This window comes from Drosophila gunungcola, unplaced genomic scaffold, assembly GCF_025200985.1.
Source record: "Drosophila gunungcola strain Sukarami unplaced genomic scaffold, Dgunungcola_SK_2 000001F, whole genome shotgun sequence".
Taxonomy (NCBI): Eukaryota; Metazoa; Arthropoda; class Insecta; order Diptera; family Drosophilidae; genus Drosophila; species Drosophila gunungcola.
In genome coordinates, this window is record NW_026453197.1 from 4,063,791 (window position 1) to 4,086,103 (window position 22,313).

The following is a 22,313-nucleotide window of genomic DNA, read 5'->3' on the forward strand; positions in this document are numbered from 1 at the left end:
ATGCCAACGACTCGCTGACAATGCGTATGCATCTGGTGAAGGAGGCGGATGATGGGGCAGGATTTGTGGGGGGAAGGGACCTCCCAATGGGGTCTTGGGAACGGGAAAGTGGAGCCAACGGGGCCGCCTTACTCACCTATGACATTCAGGCGGAATGCCATCGAAATCTTTGGCTCCGTATTCACTTGGCATTCGTAGATGCCGCTGTCACGTGGCTGGGCATATTTCACATGCAATGTCCAATCCTTGGAGTCGGCGGTCCGCACCACCTGCTCGGTCAGGCCAGAAAGGGATAGAGATAGAGAGAGAGAGAGACAGAGACAGAGACATTGTCAGAGCGGGTGAAACTGAATGCCAAGATAAATCGTTGGTAAGGGCATGGGCATGGGCATGGGAGTCCTACTGAGTCCTTGGCAAATTTAATCAATGCATACAAGTTGCTTGGCCCGAATTGCATACGCAATTAAGCTGACTTTGCGTACATGCCCGGTGGACATTTAATAAGCTGCCCGGGCCAAGGGAAACCGATTGCAAATTGCGGGGGGAAAGGGCATGAAAACTTTAGCCCAGATTACGTATACGCACCTTGAAACGCTCATCAGATGTGTAGGTCAAAATGCCTGCAGTCAGAATGTGCAAATCGCGTTTTCTTATCCAGGATACCTGCAATGAAATCACACAAAAAGAAGGGACACCAAATGCTGTTAGTGCCAGTGCTTAAGTCAATTTAAAAAATTGCCCCAGGTCCTGCCACTCGGCTGCTCAGCAGCTCAACGAGCTCTCGCAGTTCCAAATATAGTAGATACGAAAATTTAATAAGCCAAGCGGCAAAATGAACTAAGCAGCCAACTCTTAAACCTGCTGAAGGTTATTGAAAATACAGTGAGACCTAGCAAAAATGTCACCCTCTTTAAAATAAGATTACATTTTGAAGTGTACCTGACATACTTTATTTCTTTCTTTGGGGAAATCTGAACAGATATTTAACTAAAAGCGATTGTGTACAATCAAATCGAACTATGGAATAGACTCGATCATAAAGCAGACTTCACCGTATCTTATACAAAATAAATTTGTTCACCCAGTTAAGGGCCTGGGTAAAGAGAGCAGATGGGGAAGAAAAATGGAGACAAGTGCGTGCCCAAAATGTCAGCGGCTTAAAGTTGCCAACAGCCCCGCAAAATACCGGGCGAATTGAAAGGAAGGCTGGCGCTACTGCAGCAGGCAAAAAGTAATCTCCCAGACGGCCGCGGGCAAACAAAACTTTTCGAAGGACCAAAAGACGTATGAAAAAACCCAAAAGAGCAGGGGAAAAACGAGTAAAGCGAGGAAAACCAGGCAAGGTATAAACGAAACTAAAAGTATCAAAGTGGCGAAAGGGAACAGCATCTCTGGCGAGCTCGTGGGAAATAGACGCGCGATAGTAAATCTGGATCAGACCACGCTGCTGGTGAGCAGGAGATGAATGGTGATTGCGAAAGATGGCGGGGTCGGACAAGTGAGCAGACGGCAGCCAGAAACAAGCTTAGGTTAAAATTAACGAAAACGCACTTTTAATTATTTTTACAAAAGACACATTCAAGAATAGGCTCTAGCGAACATAAACTGGACTAGCTTATATTTGTATTTGTTAAAAAACTCATTATACTTTATAAAATCTTATATTTTGCTTTTGTTTTTTTTTAAATTTGTAACTTAAGAAATATGAGGGGGAGCGTTAGAAACATTTAAGGTTTTGAAGTCACATAAAAAGGTGTTCAAAAGTATGCATAGACTTAAATTATATTGTTGCATACTTTTACACGCCTTCATAATTAATATAAAAATTCTATGGTTTTGTATGGCAGCCCCAAAAGTCTTTCTTTTCAATCAATTAAAGGCATACAAATATTTTTTAAGATTAAGTACTTGGGGGTAAACTATTATAGAGTAGAACAAAACCTAAAAAAAACGTTATACTGCTATGGTCGAAAAAAAAAATTATTTCCAGTCACAACTTTTATAACAAACATATAAAAATACATTAGACACCAGTTTTCTACCTCGTACAAATATTTTTTGTGGCCTAATAAACTAAAGTTTTGAATTGTAGAAAGACTCTAATATACTCGAATATAAAATACCTCTTAACTCAAACAGAAGCGGCGTAGCATAGTTTAAAGAAAAGGAAAAACTAAGCGAGTTCGCAAAGTAAACTCGGCGTTGGCCAAGGGGTAGACTAGAGGGGGGTTGAGGGAAAGGCGCAAAGTTTGTCATTGAACCGGCAAAACAAGGGTGGCTAAGACCCAGGAGATGGCGGCGAAAGCGATGGAGAAAGCAGATAGAAGTTGCTCGGAAAACTGCATGAGAAAAGTTTGCGCTAACTTGATTTTCAGCTTGACTGACGAACCAAATATTTTCCCTTAAAAATGCATTAAAATGAAAATCCGGCGGAGAGAAAACCATTCAATGATAAGCTGGTAAATGCAATCACTTGACACACTCACCGATTTATCCCCCAGATTGTCCACGCGGCAGTTGATGGCCGCCGTGTGTCCCGTCCTGGTCGTAATGTTTCTGGGCATCCCAAAGTCGAAAACGGGCGGCGGATAGGTGGTCTCCTCTGGCTGCTGCTCCTCGGCCTCCTGCTCCTCATCCAAAGCGTTGCCGAACTGGGGAAATTTGCTATTGACTGAAGCAATGTAAACGTAATCATTATCAATGGGCGATGGCGCAGAAATAATGGGCAACAGGTTGCTATTGCCGTCCACGATATTTGCTGTAGAAGAAAAAGCCAACCAAAAACGGTTAGGAATATGAAAATTTTACATAATAGATTTTGGAAAGATACTATTTTATTGTATTTAAAATAAATTAAATTACTTCTTAAAACCTGAGCTTAAAAGCCTTTCTTTCGATCTATCTACATTTTTTCGTTAATGCTCACTCAGAAAAAAAGATTATAAAATATAAGGAACACGTAAACTTAAAATAATTAATACTTACAAGGAATGATTTTTTTTATACAAAAAATGTTGCAACCACTGTCATTAAGGTCTATTTAATTGTATCTTAACACGACTGTTTAAATGCCATTATTTTTCCCTTTTTAATTAACAAATTACATGTTCACCCAGAGGAAAAATAAAATAAACTGTTACGAACATGTAAACTTAAAATAATTAATGTTTGATAGGAAATATTTTTTTTATTTAAAATATTAAACCACAGTCTTTAATGCATATTAAATTGCGACTTAACACAAGAGTAAATTCCATTTTTTTCCTTCCTCTCATTTTATGTTCCACGCAAACTTTACCACTAAAGGAAATTTTCAACTTCTACTACAACAAATAATCCATTGTCAAAACATCAAGATAAGCAGAAACAGTTTGAAAGCCACTCAGTCCTGCAATTTCAGCATATCCTTTCAGGGGGTCGAAAAAAAGGGAAAAGGGAAAATGACCTCTTCTCAGGGCAGTGGAAAGCAATAGCTCAAAAGGCGGAACATTAATTAAATGCCACTCAATGCCCAGTAAAAATGCTTCCTCAGGACCAAGAATTACATTTCCGAGCTTGTTCTGTACGTAAGTGGGAGTGTGAACTCGATTTTATTTCAAAAATGCACGATGACATGCCATTTTACGGCTGAGAGGACAAATAAAACGAAAACAATGGGGAAATGGCACATAATAATCATATATGTATTTCACATATGGCACGCAATCAAACTATTTCCTTACTATTTTAAGTAGGAAGACAAGACTAAACAATGGAAATAGTTTTTAATTAAAACAAATGAGTGCTTTTTAATGCTCTAAGTGGAACGCACTGTAAAACAGGACGGAAAGAACCCAAATTGCTAATGAGTTCAGGAACAAGGCAATAAAAAGACAGCAGCAAAAATCAACAGTAGCAGATAACGCAGCATTAAGCTATCAAACTTTAAAGATACTTAGTTCATGCCACCTTCATGTATTCAAACCTAGTTGCAATATTCTCATTGCCAAGCCATAACGTGCTCGGTTCAGCAAAGTTCAAAGTTCTCGCCGACAAACGTGTATAAATTATAAATCATTCAGCACCAACTATGCTGCGCAGTGCGGCACGGACTATCTTCATTCCCGGCGAACTGCAATCCAAACCCCACGTGCGGCTCACCCATTTGCACCTCCTGGCGAAAAGCGAAAAATCATGTTTTCTGCATTTGAATTTATTTGACATTTTAATGAGCGCATAATGGCAGCAGAGCAGTCGCCAAACAGCGACGCGACTCGCTTGCAGATAATGGCCAGGTAGGTGGGTAGTCTACGGCTTTTCATAACTCACAAGCTGGTAAAAGCTGCCATCCGCCCATATCCCGCATTACACAACCCCTTCCACGTCCTCCAGAAGCCCATCCACATCCACATCCACATCCAAGTCCACTTCCTCTTCCTCCTGTCACTACTTGCAATCTCTAACTGGGTCACTCACTTTTGCCGGCTGCACTTGAATCTTTTAGGCCATTGGGGTGGCACTTGTGCATGTTAGACACAAAAATCTAAATTATTTAAGTGCCCACCCCCGCACACAGGCATCCTCATGAATACATATGTGTACCTAGTCGGAGAAGGGGGCGAAATAGCCACATACAGCGATTTACAGTGGGCCACTAGATCATCAGTATTTGGAATCACCCGAATCTTGATTGCCCAATTAATTCAATAAAAGGTACCTTGTTAAATATTTTTCAACTTAAATGATTTGGATTCAGCTTGTTCACTTATTTTAGTCCTTTTTTTCTTAAAGGAAGCTTGTTTGTTTCAAGTCAACATGTCGAACGCCTATTAAATAAATTGGAAAAATAACTATACCCATGGGCCTAAATTGAAACATAGATTTATATTGAACGTACAAATTTAAGAAACTGAATAAATAAATAACCTATTCCTGGTAGTTTAAGAAATTTTATCGTTTAATAAGGTTTTATCTTAATACTTTTTTAAAATATGATTCAAAAGTAATTTTAATATGTTTAACATGATAAGAGTATTTGTTCCCAACCAAAGTTAAAACGTGGAAAGTAATAATTATGAAAATCTTTGTACATTTTTATGGCTTTATTACTTAATTTGTTGTTAATCAAAACCATTTTTAATTCTTTAATTATTTGTTGTAATGATAAATAATTCAAGTAAGGGGTAAAAACATTTCACTGCTGAAAAGCGCATAATTTATAGGTATTGCAGTAATTGGTATGTTTAAATAGAGTTTCTCTTGGACAATGTCCACTGTAAAATATATACGGCAAGGGAATTCTCCGCTTTTATAGAAAAGTAGTCTAAACATAAAAAAAACCGGCAAAAAAAAGAACTGGATACAAAATGGCAAAGTGAGTGCAGCATATTTTTTCCTTTCATATCGTGTTGTTGTTATTGTTGTTGCTGCAGTTCTGCACTTAAACAGATACACTTTCAGTTTTCAGTTTTGGCGTCATTTAGATGCTCGTGGAGCAACTGATGCAAATTTAATTTGGACACCTCGCAAAAAAAGCAGCGCACCCAAGTGCCTCCAGAAGCGTGGCCATAAAAAGCAAAAAAAAAGGGGGGCGCTCGATGAGTTCGGATGGGCTTGGGGGCGACTATCTGGTGGCATAACTTGCACTTGAGTGTGTGTGAACTGCAACTAATGATGTTGCAGGCACTCGCATGCGGCTTTTTGATTTAACGATCGAGCGCAGTTCGCTATTTCCTCACTTTTTGTGTTGCTTTGGGCCAAAAATGTTGAGTGGAGTGCGGAGGAGCTTAATGGCTCGGTTTGGTTGGTTACCCGATTGCTGCGGTTGATGGCCATCATCCTCTCGTTTTTTCCACGCTTCTGTCATAAACTTCATGCTTTGTTTCCGCTGCGGCATATATATTTTTATTCGCTTTAACGGCTGCAAAAATATTAACAGCAGGCAAAAAATATTTTACCTTCTGAAAGGGCTCATAAAAAACAAAAAAAAGCCTTCAGTCAACTCAAAAAAGGCGTTGATTGTCCCTGAAATCGATCTTCTGCAGACAGAAAATCGGCTTTTCTTTTGAGTGCTAAGATTAATTTAGCGCTCCCTGTCAACATAATGAGATTGGCGGCGATTTAGCTTTTCGGCTTTAGTGTAAATATATATAAGCGGATTTGACTTTGACTGGATTTTCGCCGTAGTAGACACAATATGGCCAAAGGTGCAATAGACTGGGGATAATAGTGTTGATGAACTGGCCCCGTTTAAACCGTTTGGAAAAAGGTTAATTTAATCATTATTAATCTGAGCTATAACAGAATATTATTTCTTTTATTTCACACCCAATTTTATTATTTTCGCTTTTAATTTATTTTAGTTTTGAAAAAATTTAAATTAAATTTTGCTTAAATATAGCAAGCAAAACAAATATAGCCCATTTGTTGATAATTATGTAACAATAAATCAAATAAGTTCACAATTAAAAGAGCAAGTTAATAACCGTTTAATTTTAAATTTTTGATGACTTTTAAGGGAGGATACCTATGCATTTTAAGATGTAAGTTATAAGTTAATTTTAAACATCTAATTACTTTAATATCTTTAGAAGTCAACCCAAAAGGCCTTCAACTGCCGCCGTGACCCCGAGCAAATCCTAGGAAACACCATTGTAAGAATGCAGCCAAAGCTCTTTAAAATCACTTGGCTTAAAACACTTTAAGCCCATTTTCCTTGTGGGAGAGGCTAGAAACAGAAAAGGTCTTTTGAAAAATTCAATAAGCAGCTCGTTCTATCAATGTCCTCGAGGAGGTCTCTAGTTGTCTGTCTGTGCTGTCGTCAATGGCAAATGGGTGTGTGGGGAATATTTATTAAAATCGCTGTTCACAATTTTTATTTTGCATATCAAAGGGCACCGTAGGCGATTGCCCAACATTCTTGTGCGGAAGCATGTCCCATAGGTTTTCCTTATTTTTTTTCTCTTTTCTTTGGATATATTTGTTTAAGCGGAGTATCATTTTGCCACTGGGCAGCCAAACATATTTGAGGCTTAGGCCCATTGAAGTTGGCTCGGGCCAAAGCAAATGGGCCTGCGGCTAGGGAATCTCTGCTAAATGGACTCGGCCGAGATGTCCCAAGATTGTAGGGCCTGTTTGGATCAAAAAACCACACCATACTACCCAACACATCCGCTCGCGACTTTCATTCGCTTGGACTCTTCAACACGTTGAAGTTGAAAGTGCACCATCGCCGAGGGCTGTTGGCAAATGTCTCGCCCACATGAAATTCTATGTGGCAGAAAGATTAATGTCCTCAGTTTCCACTGGCAGCTCCAGCAAAGGCGTCGAGTGAACATAATGGCACATGAAAGCAAAGTGGAGCGTTCCTTCACAGACGGCCAGTGGCTATTAATTTCCAAAAGTTATCTTACAAATTGAGTTCTATTTTTTAAATGCAATTTTTTAATTTTCTGAGAGCTCTCAGAATCTAAAGACAACTTTTATGCAACAGCATTAAAAAAAGATCAGTCCTAAAAAATATTAATTTTAATTTGTTAAAAGAAAAAATTTAAAACGCTGAACAAAAATTTTAATCTTGAGTTATGTAAATACATAAAATCAAAAATTGCACCTGCTGGTATTACTATTTTCGAAGATTATAAGTACTTTTACTATCGTTATAGCGAACAGGAAAATTAATTAACAATAAAGCCGAGTGAAGACAAAAATAATAAATTACCTTCAAAGGACGAGAGGAAATTATTTAATTGTTAACTTTTTTGTCAGGCTTTGCCACCTTAATTAAAGCGAGTTAAGTTGATTGTGTTTATACATTGTATAAAATGGCGTATACACACAGTAATTAACTCATCCGAATTCATGACAACCAGACTTGAAATAATTTTTTTTTTGCAAAAGTCTTATTATTCTGTTAACTTATCCGACCTAAACCCAGTTTCACAAACATGACTAGACTTTCAAACTCTCTGTCTGTATTTTAACATTTTCTTACAGTTTTAGTTTTGACCATATTGTAAGGCTGATTACTATATGGTCAGTCTAAAAATATTAATTTTATCGTAAAAACGTACAAAATATGACTAAATGATAAAAAGCTCAAACAAGAATAGTTCCAAAGGCTTGACTATGTTAAAATGTTTACTTATCCGACCAAAACCCATCCTTGACAACCATGACTAGACTTTAAAAAACCACCCCGTTAATGAAAACTCTGCCAGACCAATTGATTTGCGTCCGTTATCCCTGCTCCGCCAACAAAGCAAAGTTTCAGTTTAATTTCATTAGCAATGCAAGAAAGAAGACGTTTTTGCTGCCTAAATCCAATGTGGAAATTTGATCAAAATCGCTCTGCCAGCGCCAGAACTGGTTTGGTCCCAGCCATTGCAACTAAGTCGCACTGAGCTTTTTGGACACATTTCTAAGCTAAGGCATTGGCACACACATAAATATTTACGACTATTAGTTTTTACTCGGAGATCAAAACTTTTTCGATTTACTCCGCAGTTACTTGGACTAGGGCAAATTTGCATATCGATGTGAACAGCACCAGAAAACGACGAGGGACAGGCGCCAAAAAAAACAATTAAAATAAATTTTACATAAGACTTGGCACATTGCTATTACTTTGTCTAAATGTTTTCAATATTTTATGCTAAATCTTTGCGAAAACAATTTTGCTGCACGAATTGAGCCGAGCAAAATGCAAATTAAAAGGCAAGAGAGCAGCTCGAGCATGAAGCTCCGTCTTGAAGCCTTGTAAATCAAGACCCAAGCCAGGGGAGCATAGAAAAGACCTTTCCACGTATACAAAATCAGCCCCAAAAGAGGTCCCAAACCCCCAAAAATGTCATGTTGTGTGTATGTAGGCCAGAGCCTGAGCCTGTATATTTATTATTTATGTAGCTCAACTAAACGTTTTGCCGCAGGAATTATGGCATAATATGTCAAAAGGCAAGCCGAGCCCCACGCCTTAAGCAACAAGGAAAGAAGACAGCTTCCCTGGTGGGCTGGCCAAAGTGTGGATACCCTTTCTCCAGAAACCAAAGGTTTCTATATGCTATCCTAATTGGTGACCCAAAACCCAAGTCAGCCGTTTTGCATATTCCCGGAAAACTGGGAATAGTATCACATTACAGTTGTCTCACTCACGATACCATCAGGCCAAAAGCGGCATAAATTTTAGGTCGACCTACTCGCAAAGGCAATCACTTCGCTGCTAAGCCGTCTGACAGTCCGAAAACTCTATAAATTTTAAAGCCGCTATTAGCCGAGACTTAGTTGCGGTAATGGCAGCGACGGCCACAGCAACAACTCATAAATGCCAACCCAGGTCGTGGAAGTGGATTTTTGGTTGTCTGGAATGAATTTAAATATGTTAAACGAGCCGCATCGCAACATCTAGCGGCTGTCCAGTTTTACTGCGAGTTTCGGAAATACCGCGAACGGAAAATCACCTTTAATCATATGATTTGAGGCATCGTTGAAGGTGCAAAAAGTTTCCATTTATTGTGCAAGGTATTTGGAAAGAACTTTTCTATTGTTTGCATGGCCCAGGCCCAGCCGCTAAAAAAGTTTTAGTTCCCCACAAAAGTTGTGAAAGAGCGTCGTAGGCCCCACAAACTGCAGAGTCGGCAAAACTTCCCGGCCATTTAAATCATCGCCTGCCAGCAGCACAAGACGCACAATTGAAAATCGTCTGCACACCTGTACAGCCATAGAATAAGGCAAATAAAATGAATTTACATCTCGATACGCGGGCAGGTAAATGAAAATAAACGGGAAAAAGAGATGGTCTTTTTCTTGCATTCAGTCGCCCAAGCTTTTGTTCTAAAGTCTTATTTGAGGTTTTTAGGCACTGTCGGTAAAACTTTTGGTTTTATATGTACACACTTTAACAACTAGTGACAGCCAGTTTTAACTATAGGGATGGAGAATGCATACCAAAATAAAAATTTGTTTTAAATGCTTACATTACATTGTAAAGAGCAGACAATTTTTATATAAAAGCAAGTTTATAACAATTAATCAAATAAATCATTGATTTATTCATAACCAAAAATCTTGATTTTTTGCAATTCTTGTTAATAATGCACAAAATTACAAAAATTTTAATTGAAAAATATATAAACAGGCCATTTTTTTATATAAATGCAAAGTATATTCCTTATTTGCAAACAATTAATTGAAAAATGAATAAACTGTTAATAAAAAATAAACTGTCGAATAAAATTTAGCACATTTTACCATAAAACAAAATTTTATTTAGCAAATAAAAATGTTTTGCTCGTTGAGACAAGGAAATGTAAATAAAAATAATACAAATACCGATCGTAAGAAATTTCTTGATATTTTGTTTACCACTCTGAAATAAATTTATTTATTTTGCAGATTGTTTAATATTCATTTGCATTGTATAATACGTCTACAGAAATTGCATACACTTGCATATTTAAAACCGAGCCTATCAGCATGAGAAATATTAAGATTAACATTGATACCATATTGATGCTTTAATATTTGTTGTCATACCTTACCGTTACTGGACTTTCTGATTTTTCTCATCTCTATGTCTCATATATATGTCGCCAATATATTTTGGAGTATTGGCATAGGCACAAAATAATGGCTGGCAATTTGTAGAGCCTACACTTAGCCCACTGCCAGACAATGAAATATTCGTTGGCATACACAAGCTCACACACACGTGGCTCCGGCTCACGTTGGTTTTTTGTATATTCCCCTAAGCACCATCATCAGTTGCAAGTGTGAACAATAAATTGTCATCAGCTCGGCTCGACTCGACTTTGCTTTATTTCTTTTCAGTCTCTGCTCACCAATTTATGGCGGATTTCAATTTGTGCGGGACAGGCTTTCTTCGGCTGCTCACATAAGTGTGCTCTACAAATTGACGAACGCATACTAACACACTCGCACACCCAAAGCGGAAGTCCTGGAAAAGGAAGTCGAGAAAAACATGTGAAGTTTTCGTTTGTAGCTGACATTTATTGCGCACATGGCGGCTCTTGCCATTGATTTTTTATGCGTTTTTGAAGAAGTTCGGGCACTTCGAGGCCCGAATAAGTGTGCTACAGTTTTTCAATTTCCATTCTATTGTTGGTGTGGCTCCGATTATCAGTTGTGTGACACACTTTGCTTTATGGTGTCACATATTCAGCGTCCCACTAATGTTGGCTGTAGCTGTAGCCGAGTGCTTTTTAATACGGTTAACGTTCGGCCGGAAAACTAATAAAAGTTTGTTTTTTCTTTGGCCCTCTGGGAGGGCAATAGCTATGGCGATGGTGATGTCGATGAAGCGAAAATACGAATACAAACACGAACGCAATTGACAGGCCAAATAAGATTTACAAAGTTGAAATGCCAGTAAAAGTAGTTGCCCATGAATTTCCTATTATGTTTGACTGACATTTCAAAATTGTGTTTTCATCTTGCTTACAAGTTTTTTTGCCACCGGAAGGAAAGACGGGGATTTTCTACAAGCACTTTTTGGTAAGTTTATAAGGAGAATTGGGAACAGCAAGTTAAGTTATATTCACTTTACGATTACAAACGCGGAATAGAGGTATTTTTATGTTTTAGATACCAATTTTTACGTTTAAGTTCCGGTCTTAAACCATTTTTTTTAATCGATTTTTACATGTTTTTAAAAGTTTTACCATCTTTAATGTTTATTAATTGCATATTTCTTCGCTTTTTATAGCGTAGGGATAAGAATATTAGGATATAGCTCAGATTTTGTCCTATAAATATCTTGTATGTAATATAATCCTATTAAATAAAATAAAAGAATACCCAACTAAACCTTTATCTCGTTATATTTCATGATATTTTGCCACCAAAAATTCAAATAATCGCCTTTTAGAAGCTCGAAACGTAAGAACTCGTCTCATCATCATTCTCAATCCCGGCAATTTGCTTTTCCCTCGCTTTTGGTGTCTCGCTGAACTAATATAAATGTACGTGCGACACAGACACGAAAGGCGAATGAAAATCAACTGGGGCCAGTCATTATGGCGGCTTTCACTTGCGCTAATGTGTTATGAGAGGCGAAAGTAGAAGACGCAGCCAGGCGTTTGCCGAGGGAACAGTTTCTTGCTCGGAGGCGTGGAGGAGTGGGCTGAGTGCCAGTTAGAGTGTGTTTAAGCAAATAGGTCGGCAAACACAGCGCACAACACACCAACTAACCACCAACCCACTGACACACACACACACAGAGACTCTCTTTAACGCGCCGCAGCTTACATTGTAATCTGAAGAACGGAAAAACCACAGGCAAAGACTGAAAGTCACACTTTGAGGCTCTGAGTCTTCAAACACTCTTTCACTGTGCAATGCTTTTCTGCCATAGAAATTTTCATACGCCATTTGCAAAATGTTTTCCCTTATTTGTAAAAACGAGGGTAAATGATTAATTTGAAAATCCAAAAAAAAATTTAAATAAATACCTGAAAAATAAAATTATTAAAGAACTTAATGAATTTGTAAATATCTTTAACAAAAAAGACCGATTAATCTAACAGTATTTAATTGAATTTCTTTGAAAAATTAACTTTTGGCGTTATATCTGGAATTAATTTTTTTGGCAAGCTTAAAACGTAAATGAAATCATGCAGTGAGCTCTTAAAATAGTTATAATTTTAAATTTAATATTATCTGTGCCAATTTATCTAAAAGTAAATATTTCAGATAAATTAACACGACATTTGATTTATTAATAATAAACTCAATTAAAATAAAACTTTTGTGTGATTAGTAAGATCAATTTATTTAATCGAACAAAAATATAGAAATACCAAATCTATTAAAAGAAAAACGGTACAGAATTCTTTAAAAAAAAATTTAATGCTGTTTTAAAAAAAATAAAATTGTTAGTAAGGTACTATAAAGGAGTACACTGTATTTCGTCATTTTCAGTGTGCATTGCAAAAGTCAAAGCAGGAATTAAACTCGAGCTTAAGGCAAAGCAGATTTTTTTTTTTGTGAAAAGGGGTGGGGGGGGAGGGCGAGGCCCTATGGGGCTGCAGCCCCTTTTTCCACCCCCCTCGACCCTCCAGAGGATAAAAGTCATATAAGCAGGGCCCAACTCACACACATACGCACTTGTATTTAATCAGATGCGCATACATACATATTTGAGTGAGCAGCTTGAGTGTGTGTGTGTGCTAGTGAATTTTTGTCGTATTTACACTTATTTCATTTCGCCCAACGCTTTGTTTACTATTTGCCTTGGATGCGGAGAAAGCAGCCCATCTTTGCTCTGAAGTGAAATTTGTTTTTCCTCTGCCGGCCGAGCAGCCCGAGCTATTTCTTTGGCGCCACGGAGCGTATGAGTGATTAAAAGTTTAGGCATTAAGCAAATTGCGTCTAAGCCTGGTCTTTGCTCGCGTTTCATTTTATTTTATTTTTTTGTACTGCCTCTGGTGCCGAATCCGTGTCGATGTTATGCTAATTATATCACGCCTCAATAAACAGCTGACAAGGAAACGTGCCAGGCCAATCAACAGAGATTTGACTTCGCCAATCTGGTGTATTATTTTTGGTTTCCGGCTGCCTTTTGCCAAACTCTTGGATTCGATTTTTGGCACTTCAAGTCGCCCTTGAGCGGATGCCTATCACCACCAATTATTATGCAACAAACAAATCTCATTTTTCCATTCGGCAGCTGTCGGCTACAAGTTTTGCTTTTGCTAGCTGATAATTCTTGGGCTGCCCAAAAACTTTTTAATCGATGAAAGTTTTAACGGACCAACATCTTGAGATTCGGTCACGTTGATTTACGTGATTGAACTTTAACTTTAGCTTTCACTTTAACCCGATTGACTACAACAGCTGCTATCGTACAATATATTAATCAAACATTTCGATTTGATTGGCCCTAATAGGTTCATATTTATATATATTTATTAATGCCAATAATTAACTAATATACTTTGGGGGTTTTTCAAATAAGTTTCTTAGATTCGAAATAGGTATAGTATAATCAAAAATTTAATATTAATAATAAGAATATTAATATGACTATATTTAAGACATAGAATTATCAGCATCGGAATCAAAAGAGTCGCTATTTAGTTTTTAAAATTTGTCAGTCGGAAATTTCCGGATCTTAAACTTAACATTTCAAGTCAATTGTTATTTGGAAATGTTAAGATCTCTATCTTCTTACACTTTTACTGTTAGTTGAAGGGGCTTTATTAATGTGAATACAATTTGGTTACAGAAATAGACTTACATATACCAAAATATATCATTGAATTTATTATCTCAGAGACATGAACAATATTCCTAAAATAGCTATGTAGATTTCATTCATAATTTACTTACGTAGACATGCATATGTTAATAGCATGCCAATCCAGAACAGACCAACTAACTTTTATCAGACGTGTCATATAAATTCACTGATAATTCAGGGACAGGCATTCAAGTGGATAATTACATGTAATAATTGTTAGTCACACACACGCTCACGGGCAAAAGGATGAATTGGAGTCCCAAGGATGAAAAGCGGAGACACACCCGCACACTGTGACAAAAACCATAAATAATAATTAAATGCGTGACTAATTACTTGTGTAATGTTGCTATTATTAGGACAGGGGACAAGGGGCGGATGATGGAAAGTTAGAACGCCGCAGAATAAGTAGGAAGCTGACAAAAGAAGGCATACCCATTAGACACTCCCACACTGGCAGACAGTCTGGCGTAATGAGCTGGCAATATGTCGTGTTATCGCCAGAAAAGGAGTTGAAATTCCACTCCTGGAGGCGCCGAATGTGTTGTCCTGATGATGATTAAGTTGACATCAACTGTCGACTCGGCTTTGGTGCACTGAAATAGGCGAAATCGCACATGGCAACACAAACAACATCTGTCGTCTTTACCTCGAGGCCTCTAATGAGCCTTGATTTATTTCATTTCCTTCCCCAACATCAGGACTCGAAGGCAAACGGAAACACGGCGTTGGTTTCGCAGCTTATTGAGCTCGTTGCTGTCAATTTTAGGTAGCGATGGATGGGCATGTGTGACTGCAGCAATTTTGCTTATACCTGAGCGACTAATAAACACATAATAACTTAATTGACTGAATTAGAATATGCCTAAGAGTGTCTAAGGAGCTTAAACCTTAAAGCTTGCTTGTGACAAAAAATACAAGCACAAATTACTTTGCTACTTAGAGATTTACATGCCCCCATCCAATAAGATTCCTTTTACTTTAACTGACTTATGCAAAGACAATTAAATAAATAACAAGCAAGTAAATATGGAAATGCAGCTAATAATGGCACACGTAGCCATAAATTCAAGGTTACGTAAAATTAATGATGTTATTGTAAGGTTCATAATACTTTTATATTTATTTTCTGATATTGATTGAATCTAACTAACTAATCGATCTACCAATAAAACAGTAGTTACTCAGAATAAAAGAACTGAAAATGTAACTTACACAATAATTACAAGCACTTTAAATTATAAGCTATAAAAATAATCTCAAGCAAGCGTAAGGATAGTTGGTTCAGTTTGCATACCTTTATTTCATAATTTAATCATATCTAATACAAACATTTACTTACAGTTTAGATGTCCAAATAGTTATGCTTGGTAAACTTATTTTTATATTTCATCTATTGATTCAGTATTTTTTTGGCCCTCTTGTTTTGGGGTTTAAGTCGGATAAATATTAGCAAACAACGTTCATTTTATAATCTATACACGAAACAGAATTGAAGTTTTTGCAGGTTCGACCTTCTACTGTTTCATTTTTTCTTGAATGGCGTTTGCAATTCGCATTCAATGTTTATTTGTCTAAGCGCCAGTCGATGCTTTCGTTTTATTTCTGGAAATGTTTACACTTGCTGGCTTGTATTTCACGTGGCGCTATATCAGCTTTATTTACTTTTTCACTGCAGCAGCTTGAGCATAAGGCTTGTTATTGGCTGCTTTTTCGACTTTTGTTTGGAGCTCTTTGGGTTGCTCAATGCGGAAAATCAAAATTCCAGATAAACATATTCCTTGTGTGTGCCCAATTTGATTCTGATTTATAGCTGTTTCTGATTTTTTGCTTATATTCACGGAAAGCTGACAAAAATGGATTCCGAATAAACAACAATAAAAAAAAAAGGCGAATGTAATTACAAAAATTCTATTGTTAAAGTTTTTGTCAAAAAAATAATACAACTTTAGAAGACTGACCCACAAAAAAAGATCATAAATTTAATTTAATTAATTAAATTTCAAACAACGGAATAGATTTTAAATTTTAAAGTCTTACAGTTTTTTTTTTTTTAATTTTAAAATAGGAAACAGTTTAAATAAGTATTACAAACTTGAATCACGAGGAAAGTTAAACTAGAAATAAAGCAAAAAAAGAGTAAATAAATGAGCCTAATGGCCGTTACATAAACCCCGATTCCTGTAAATCGTATATAGTTCAAATTTTGTGGCTGACTTTTATTTTTAGTATTTTTAGCTTTGAAAGTATTATATTGAGAAAACACAAATTGTTATTTTCCTGACACTTGGCAAAGTATATATTTCGAATATTTCTAGCTAGCTAATTGTAAACTTGAGCTTTGATTTGCACTGCACTTGCCAGCTGAGTAAGCATTTCAGTTTTGATTACGTGTCAAGACGCTACACTTCCATAGCGGATCTTGGGGAAGTTGGGGGTACTATGCGACATCGATGAGTGGCAACGAAAATAAACATTCTGCAGGCCTAGACGGAACGCCTTTTGAAAGGGGCTGTGATGTATGAGGGGTTACGGGGGTGTTGGGGCGAACCGAATCAACTCACACCATGCATAATGTAAACAAATTGCAGGCCAATAAATGGTGACGAGCCGAGGCTCCGACAGCGAAGACAGTTTGCCTCAGACCTCCGTCGAATTCGAGTCAGACCTCCAATCTGGAATCAGCGCCATGAATTGCTTTACATATGCGGTCGAGTTTGACCACGACGAGAACCTCTTGAAGAGTCATGAGAATGTGGTAAGCCCAGATCCGATTAATTATATTTGAGCTTAACTTTAACGGTTTTCCGGTTTTCCTCTAGTCTCACCTGTCTGAATTCCTGGCCTTGCTCACCCTGGAGTCCGCCAAAGAAGACGATGAGGACTTACATACTTTTCAAGAGAAGCTACAGCAACTCAAGCGGGAGGCTGATCGACTAGACTCAAAATTCAATTCACCCGATTATTACACACAGAAGGAGGAATTAATCTTCAAGGTCGTATGCCAAATTAAGGGTATTGACCATGACAAGTGGCTCAGGGACGAACAGGGATTTGAGTACGACGCTTCGCTCGGCGATTTTCTGGAGGACGAGTTTGTCTGCGATGATGTATGACAAATCGCCACTTGAATTTAAGCTCATAGCTCGAAGCTTTTATTAATTTGAATAAACATTTATATTTTATAATCAATTTATCGGGTTTACCTAAAACAAATCCTCAAATTAAATCAGCTCATCGCTTCCACACCTTTCTGCCGGCTTACAATTAAGGAATCCCTTTTTCCTTAAGCCACCACCAGCTCGGCTCAGCCCCAGGTGCTGCACAAATTGTCCTGGTTTAGTCAACAATTAATGTTTATCTGGGAAAACATTTTAATTTAGGTTATTGCTCCAATCGCCTCGCATTCGCCCTCGTTATTTAACCCAAAGCCAAATAAGTGAAGCCCGAGAAGACGACAAGGGATTGCGATGTGATTGTGGATGCGGGTTGTCTGCCATAATACCTGCTCCTGATATTAATTTAAACTAATGCCACAAGACAAAACACAAACAAACACCCGCTCGAACAAATGAAAGTAACCGAAGCATTCAAATCCGAGACGTGTAATTTGCCAGGAAAAGTAGGATAGAAGAGGGGCTGTTGGTCGGGTCGGCGGAAGGATGGGTTGCAAAGGATGTCAGGATGTCGGGATGTGTGTCCTGACGACAAAGTGACTTAACATGTCAGCCCGCCTGGCTGATTATGCCGTTGACAGTGGGAATATGCCAGAGCAGAAAGATTATTTGCTAACATCGATGGGCGGGGCTCATCAATGCCGTTGCCAAGTCAATTTAGAAGTACACTGCGAGAAATTAGTTAAGCCTTAATCTATATGCTCAGTAGTTAATTGACAAAAGAGTTCCAGCAGCAAGAAGCAGTACTAAAATCAATGCCAATGCCAAGTCAATTTAGAAGTTCAAAAAATAATTTCAACCTCTACATATACACAATAATAAATTTACAAAAGATTTCTATCAGCGACATGCAGTTCCAAAAATTAATTTGAAACGTAGTTTGGTTTTGCAATTTAAGCATTTTAAGCTTTAAATTTGTCATACAAATACTTAAGGAAACAATATAGTATATTGTATAATATGCCCAAATTTACCTCAAAGTTAAAGTAAAACTACCTTATTTCCCAGACATTTCTTCCTGTAATCTTAAAATGGCTTGTAAATAAATATTACATATTATTTTAAATGTGTATTTTAAAATCTTATCTTATATAACACATTTTCTAAATTAATATACTTTAAATTTCAACCTGCCAAGTATTTTCTCGGGTGTATGAGGTGTGCGGGCTTTAACAACCTTGGTAATTTGGCAGTTTAACATGATAAGGGGAAAAGTGAGTTTTTTTTATTGAAATTCCTGTAAACTGACAGGCAGATGTCTATGAAATAAGCCACTAAATAAGATTCCCTACTTCATTAACGTTTAGTTAAACTTGTATGCTTGGCGCATTTCAATGAACCTGTGGCCGAAGGAATTTCCTCTTATTTAATTAAGCCACCTCGCGATGCACAGCCTGTCTTGGTCCTATTTCTGTAAAACACATAAATTGCGATCGAATTTAAGGCAAATAAATGTAGAGCAGTTTCTTAAACGGAAGGGCCACCAAGGCCGGGTGACGTTCGAAATTAATTTTCCCTACGAACTCCTTTCGTTGGCCCACTCCACGTGGCAACCGCACTCGTCGGGTGTCTGCTGCGGATAAGCCGTGTAATTAAGCAAAATTCGCCGGCATTCGGTTGGCGGTTTTAGGTGCGTGCGTGGCACTCGAAGCCCCAGCGTATTAATAACGTCAAAGTGTTGCGCATGAAAATTTATTAAGATGCCGCACCGTCAACGGCAGCCACTTCTCGTCGACCCCCGTTTCGCTCCCTCCGCCAGCTGTCGCCATCCTAGTGCGAATCCGGCTCCGTTTTAACCCGTTTCCCCAACTCAAGGACCGCCAGTTACAGAACCCGATGGCCTCGCGTCCATAATTTGGGTAATTTATTAACAACACGCTGTATTTTTGTAATGTTTAAAGTTCTCTTTTAAAGCGGATAAGCGTTAGGAACTTGGCTAAAGCGTACAGAGAGTGAAAGATTGCAGAACAATAATATAACAATATTAATAAAAAATAAAATGTTCAAAAACCTTGTGTTATAATTAAGATAACGAACGCTAAAAATTACTTTAACTCCAATTAAATGTGTACATTTAAAAGTTCGCAAAAAACAGCTATAATAATACCTATTTTTATTCAAATTTAAAGGTCTGTGTAAAGTATACATTTTTAAGAAATTTATCATTTGTTAGCCATATAATTTTACTTTTTTTTAAAGTTACATATTTTATGTTGTTTAATGTTTGACTATATTTTAACCAAAAATTTTAAACATTAATCTTTTATTTCTTCTCTTTCTTTATTAACATTCGGTTAAGCAATATTTAATCTACTTCTAATATAATTCTTTTGTCTTTTCTTCTGTTTTAAATTAATTATTATAATGTTAATAAATATTTAACGGAGCTGGAACCAATCAAAACTAATACCTATAAAATTATAGTCTTTAACATAACGTTAGGAAATATTTCTTCCAATATATTTTCTTGTTTTTTGTACTTTTTGAGACTTTATCTATTTCAATATTTTCCAAACTCTGTATTTGCAGTAAAATTGAAGCCATTTTTATTTTGCATTTTAGCAGCAAAACAAACCGATACATATAACTCTCCATTAAAAAGTCTAGTCAGAGGGGTAAAGACAAATTTTCAGTATGTGTTTTGTGAAAATCTGGACGCACCGCAGATGCAAGACTGTAAAATATTTTATGGGATACATTTGGGTGCAATACAGAGAACGATCTGAAACTCTGCTGCTGACTGGTTTTCGGCCTTAACTGTTGGCCAAACGGCTCTAAAACTTTTACGCCAATAAGTCACCAGGCGAACATAAGGGGTGAGTTGTGAGTTCGGAGGAAAAAGCTTAAAAGACGGAATGATGCGAGCCATAAAACTGTCCAAAAGTCGCAGTAGAGGTTCTTTGAAGAATGGCAGGACGTGTTTTTTTTTTTTTTTTTTTTTTTTTTTTTTTTTTTTTTATATGTATATTTTTATTATTCGATTAGCACACTGCTACCCAAGTGGCAGCTTAATCTAATCAGTCTATTAATTAATTCAAATACAATTGTCTATAGTGTTTTTCTTAAGACTAGTAATTTAAGGTTACATTTTAGGTAGAAATATTGTTAATTTTGTTTTTCGAGTTAATACATATTATGTCAGAACCCGGTCAGGTAGGTCTTGAGGGTGGTGCCGCTTCAGTCTTCTTCTAACGGTTGTCTGAGGGTCAGCGTAATTAATGGCCGCAGTTCCAAGTTTCCTGGCTAGGCTGTTAGGATGCGCATTGAGTCGTTCCATGTACTTCTTTGAAATAGACTGCAGCTTGTCGCCGATTTTGGGCACCTTGAGGTCGCGTTCTATGTCGCTGGTTCGCATATACCAAGGAGCCCCAGAGATCCTCCTCAAAGTTTTAGACTGTAAAATTCTGATCTTGTTAAGATTAGATTTCGCCGCAATGCCATAAACTTGAAGACCGTAGAAGAGACTGGGCGCTAGTATGGCCTTGTAAATCATGACCTTGCAGCCCAGGGATAACCTGTTGCGTGGGGCAAGTAGCCATGACATACGAGCAACCTTGCTCCTGAAGGAGTGCTGTACAGCCGTGATATGCCTCTTGAAGGTAAGTTTCTTGTCTAGGGTGACACCTAGGTATTTATACGCCTGATGGTGCCTGATTGGACTTCCATTCAGACTGACACCTGGACAAGTTTCTCGGCGGTTTGTGAACGTCACATTGGCGCATTTGTCAGCGTTGATTCGCACATTCCAGTTCTCAGCCCATAGTTGAAATGCATCCAGGTATTCTTGCAGTGCAAATGTGGCTGCTAAGATACTTTTACTTTTTGTGAGTACAGCAGTATCATCAGCGTAGGTAGCTATTAGCACATCCTTTTCTTCAACTTCCGTGATTGGTGTGTGAGTCGGCATGTCCGAAGCGAAAATGGAATACAGGGTCGGGCCAAGTACGCTACCTTGTGGGACTCCAGCAGAAATACGTTTGACGGTCGATTTGTACCCATCGTCAGAGACGTGGAATGTGCGTTCTTCAAGGAAACTTTTTACAAGCTGGAACAGCTGAGGCGTGAACAGACTCTTCGCTTTGTACAGAAGCCCAGGGTGCCAGACCCTGTCAAAAGCCTGTTGAATATCAAGGAAGGCAGCCACAGCGTATTCTTTATTTTCCATGGCTTCTAGCGTAAAGTTGACTACTCTATGCAGTTGCTCAGGAGTGCCGTGCTGTAGGCGGAAACCGAACTGGAATTTCGGGATCGCTCTGGTGACATTTTCGAAAGTTAGTAGCCTGTTTAGGATAAGCCTTTCCATAATTTTCCCCAGTGAAGGAAGTAGACTGATGGGCCTGTACGAGTCCACATTTGTCGGCAGTTTTCCAGGTTTGAGTATCATTATTATACTCGCCGATTTCCAGACTTTCGGAAAATATCCAATATTTAATATACTGTTGTATATCAGCACAAGGAACTGCAAGGCTTTATCTGGTAGAAGTCGAATGGTTCTGTTGTCAAGAAGGTCTTCCCCAGGAGTTTTCTTTGGCGACATTTTAGATACTAGGACCTTTACTTCTGACAACGTTACAGGGCTAACAGGCAGGCTCAATTGAAATGGAGATTCCAAGTACTCTTCAACTTGTTGACATTGCCTTTCCGGTGCATAATCGTAAGGCCGAAAACGGCAGGACGTGTGTGTCTGGGGGTACTTAAATAAAAACATTTCATGGGAAAGCAGCACAAATGCCCGCGTGAACAATGCTCTTAAATCATACATTTAAAATTAGCTCCCCGCAGTGCAAACTAAATTCCCCAGCACGCTGAATAAAAATAAATAATTATTTAATTATTTTATTACTTTAAGTCGCATTACAAATGAATAGAAAGCACGCGCCAACAATTAACAATACAAACAAAAC

The 22,313-nt window shown here is 37.8% G+C and overlaps 2 protein-coding genes across 8 annotated transcripts in view; one reads left to right on the forward strand and one right to left on the reverse strand.

Moving 5' to 3' along the window:
- The window catches only part of LOC128261800 (hemicentin-2), a 49,280-nt gene that overhangs the window by 7,904 nt on the left and 19,063 nt on the right, over positions 1-22,313 (reverse strand). For 3 of the 7 annotated variants that reach the window (XM_052995664.1, XM_052995666.1, XM_052995665.1), the window contains 3 exons: positions 2,487-2,758; positions 586-663; positions 137-269 (listed from right to left, as the gene is read on the reverse strand). In XM_052995664.1, the coding sequence (XP_052851624.1) occupies positions 137-269; positions 586-663; positions 2,487-2,758 (483 nt within the window). Of the gene's footprint in view, positions 1-136; positions 270-585; positions 664-2,486; positions 2,759-14,322; positions 15,199-15,575; positions 16,063-22,313 lie in introns of those variants that run through there. The other 4 variants (XM_052995667.1, XM_052995670.1, XM_052995668.1 and 1 more) reach the window with 4 other exon arrangements.
- LOC128261802 (uncharacterized) lies at positions 11,332-17,425 on the forward strand. The gene is made up of 3 exons (XM_052995671.1): positions 11,332-11,487; positions 16,825-16,991; positions 17,056-17,425. Exons 2-3 carry the CDS (start codon positions 16,833-16,835, stop codon positions 17,347-17,349), a joined length of 453 nt encoding a protein of 150 aa, XP_052851631.1. The 5' UTR covers positions 11,332-11,487; positions 16,825-16,832; the 3' UTR covers positions 17,350-17,425.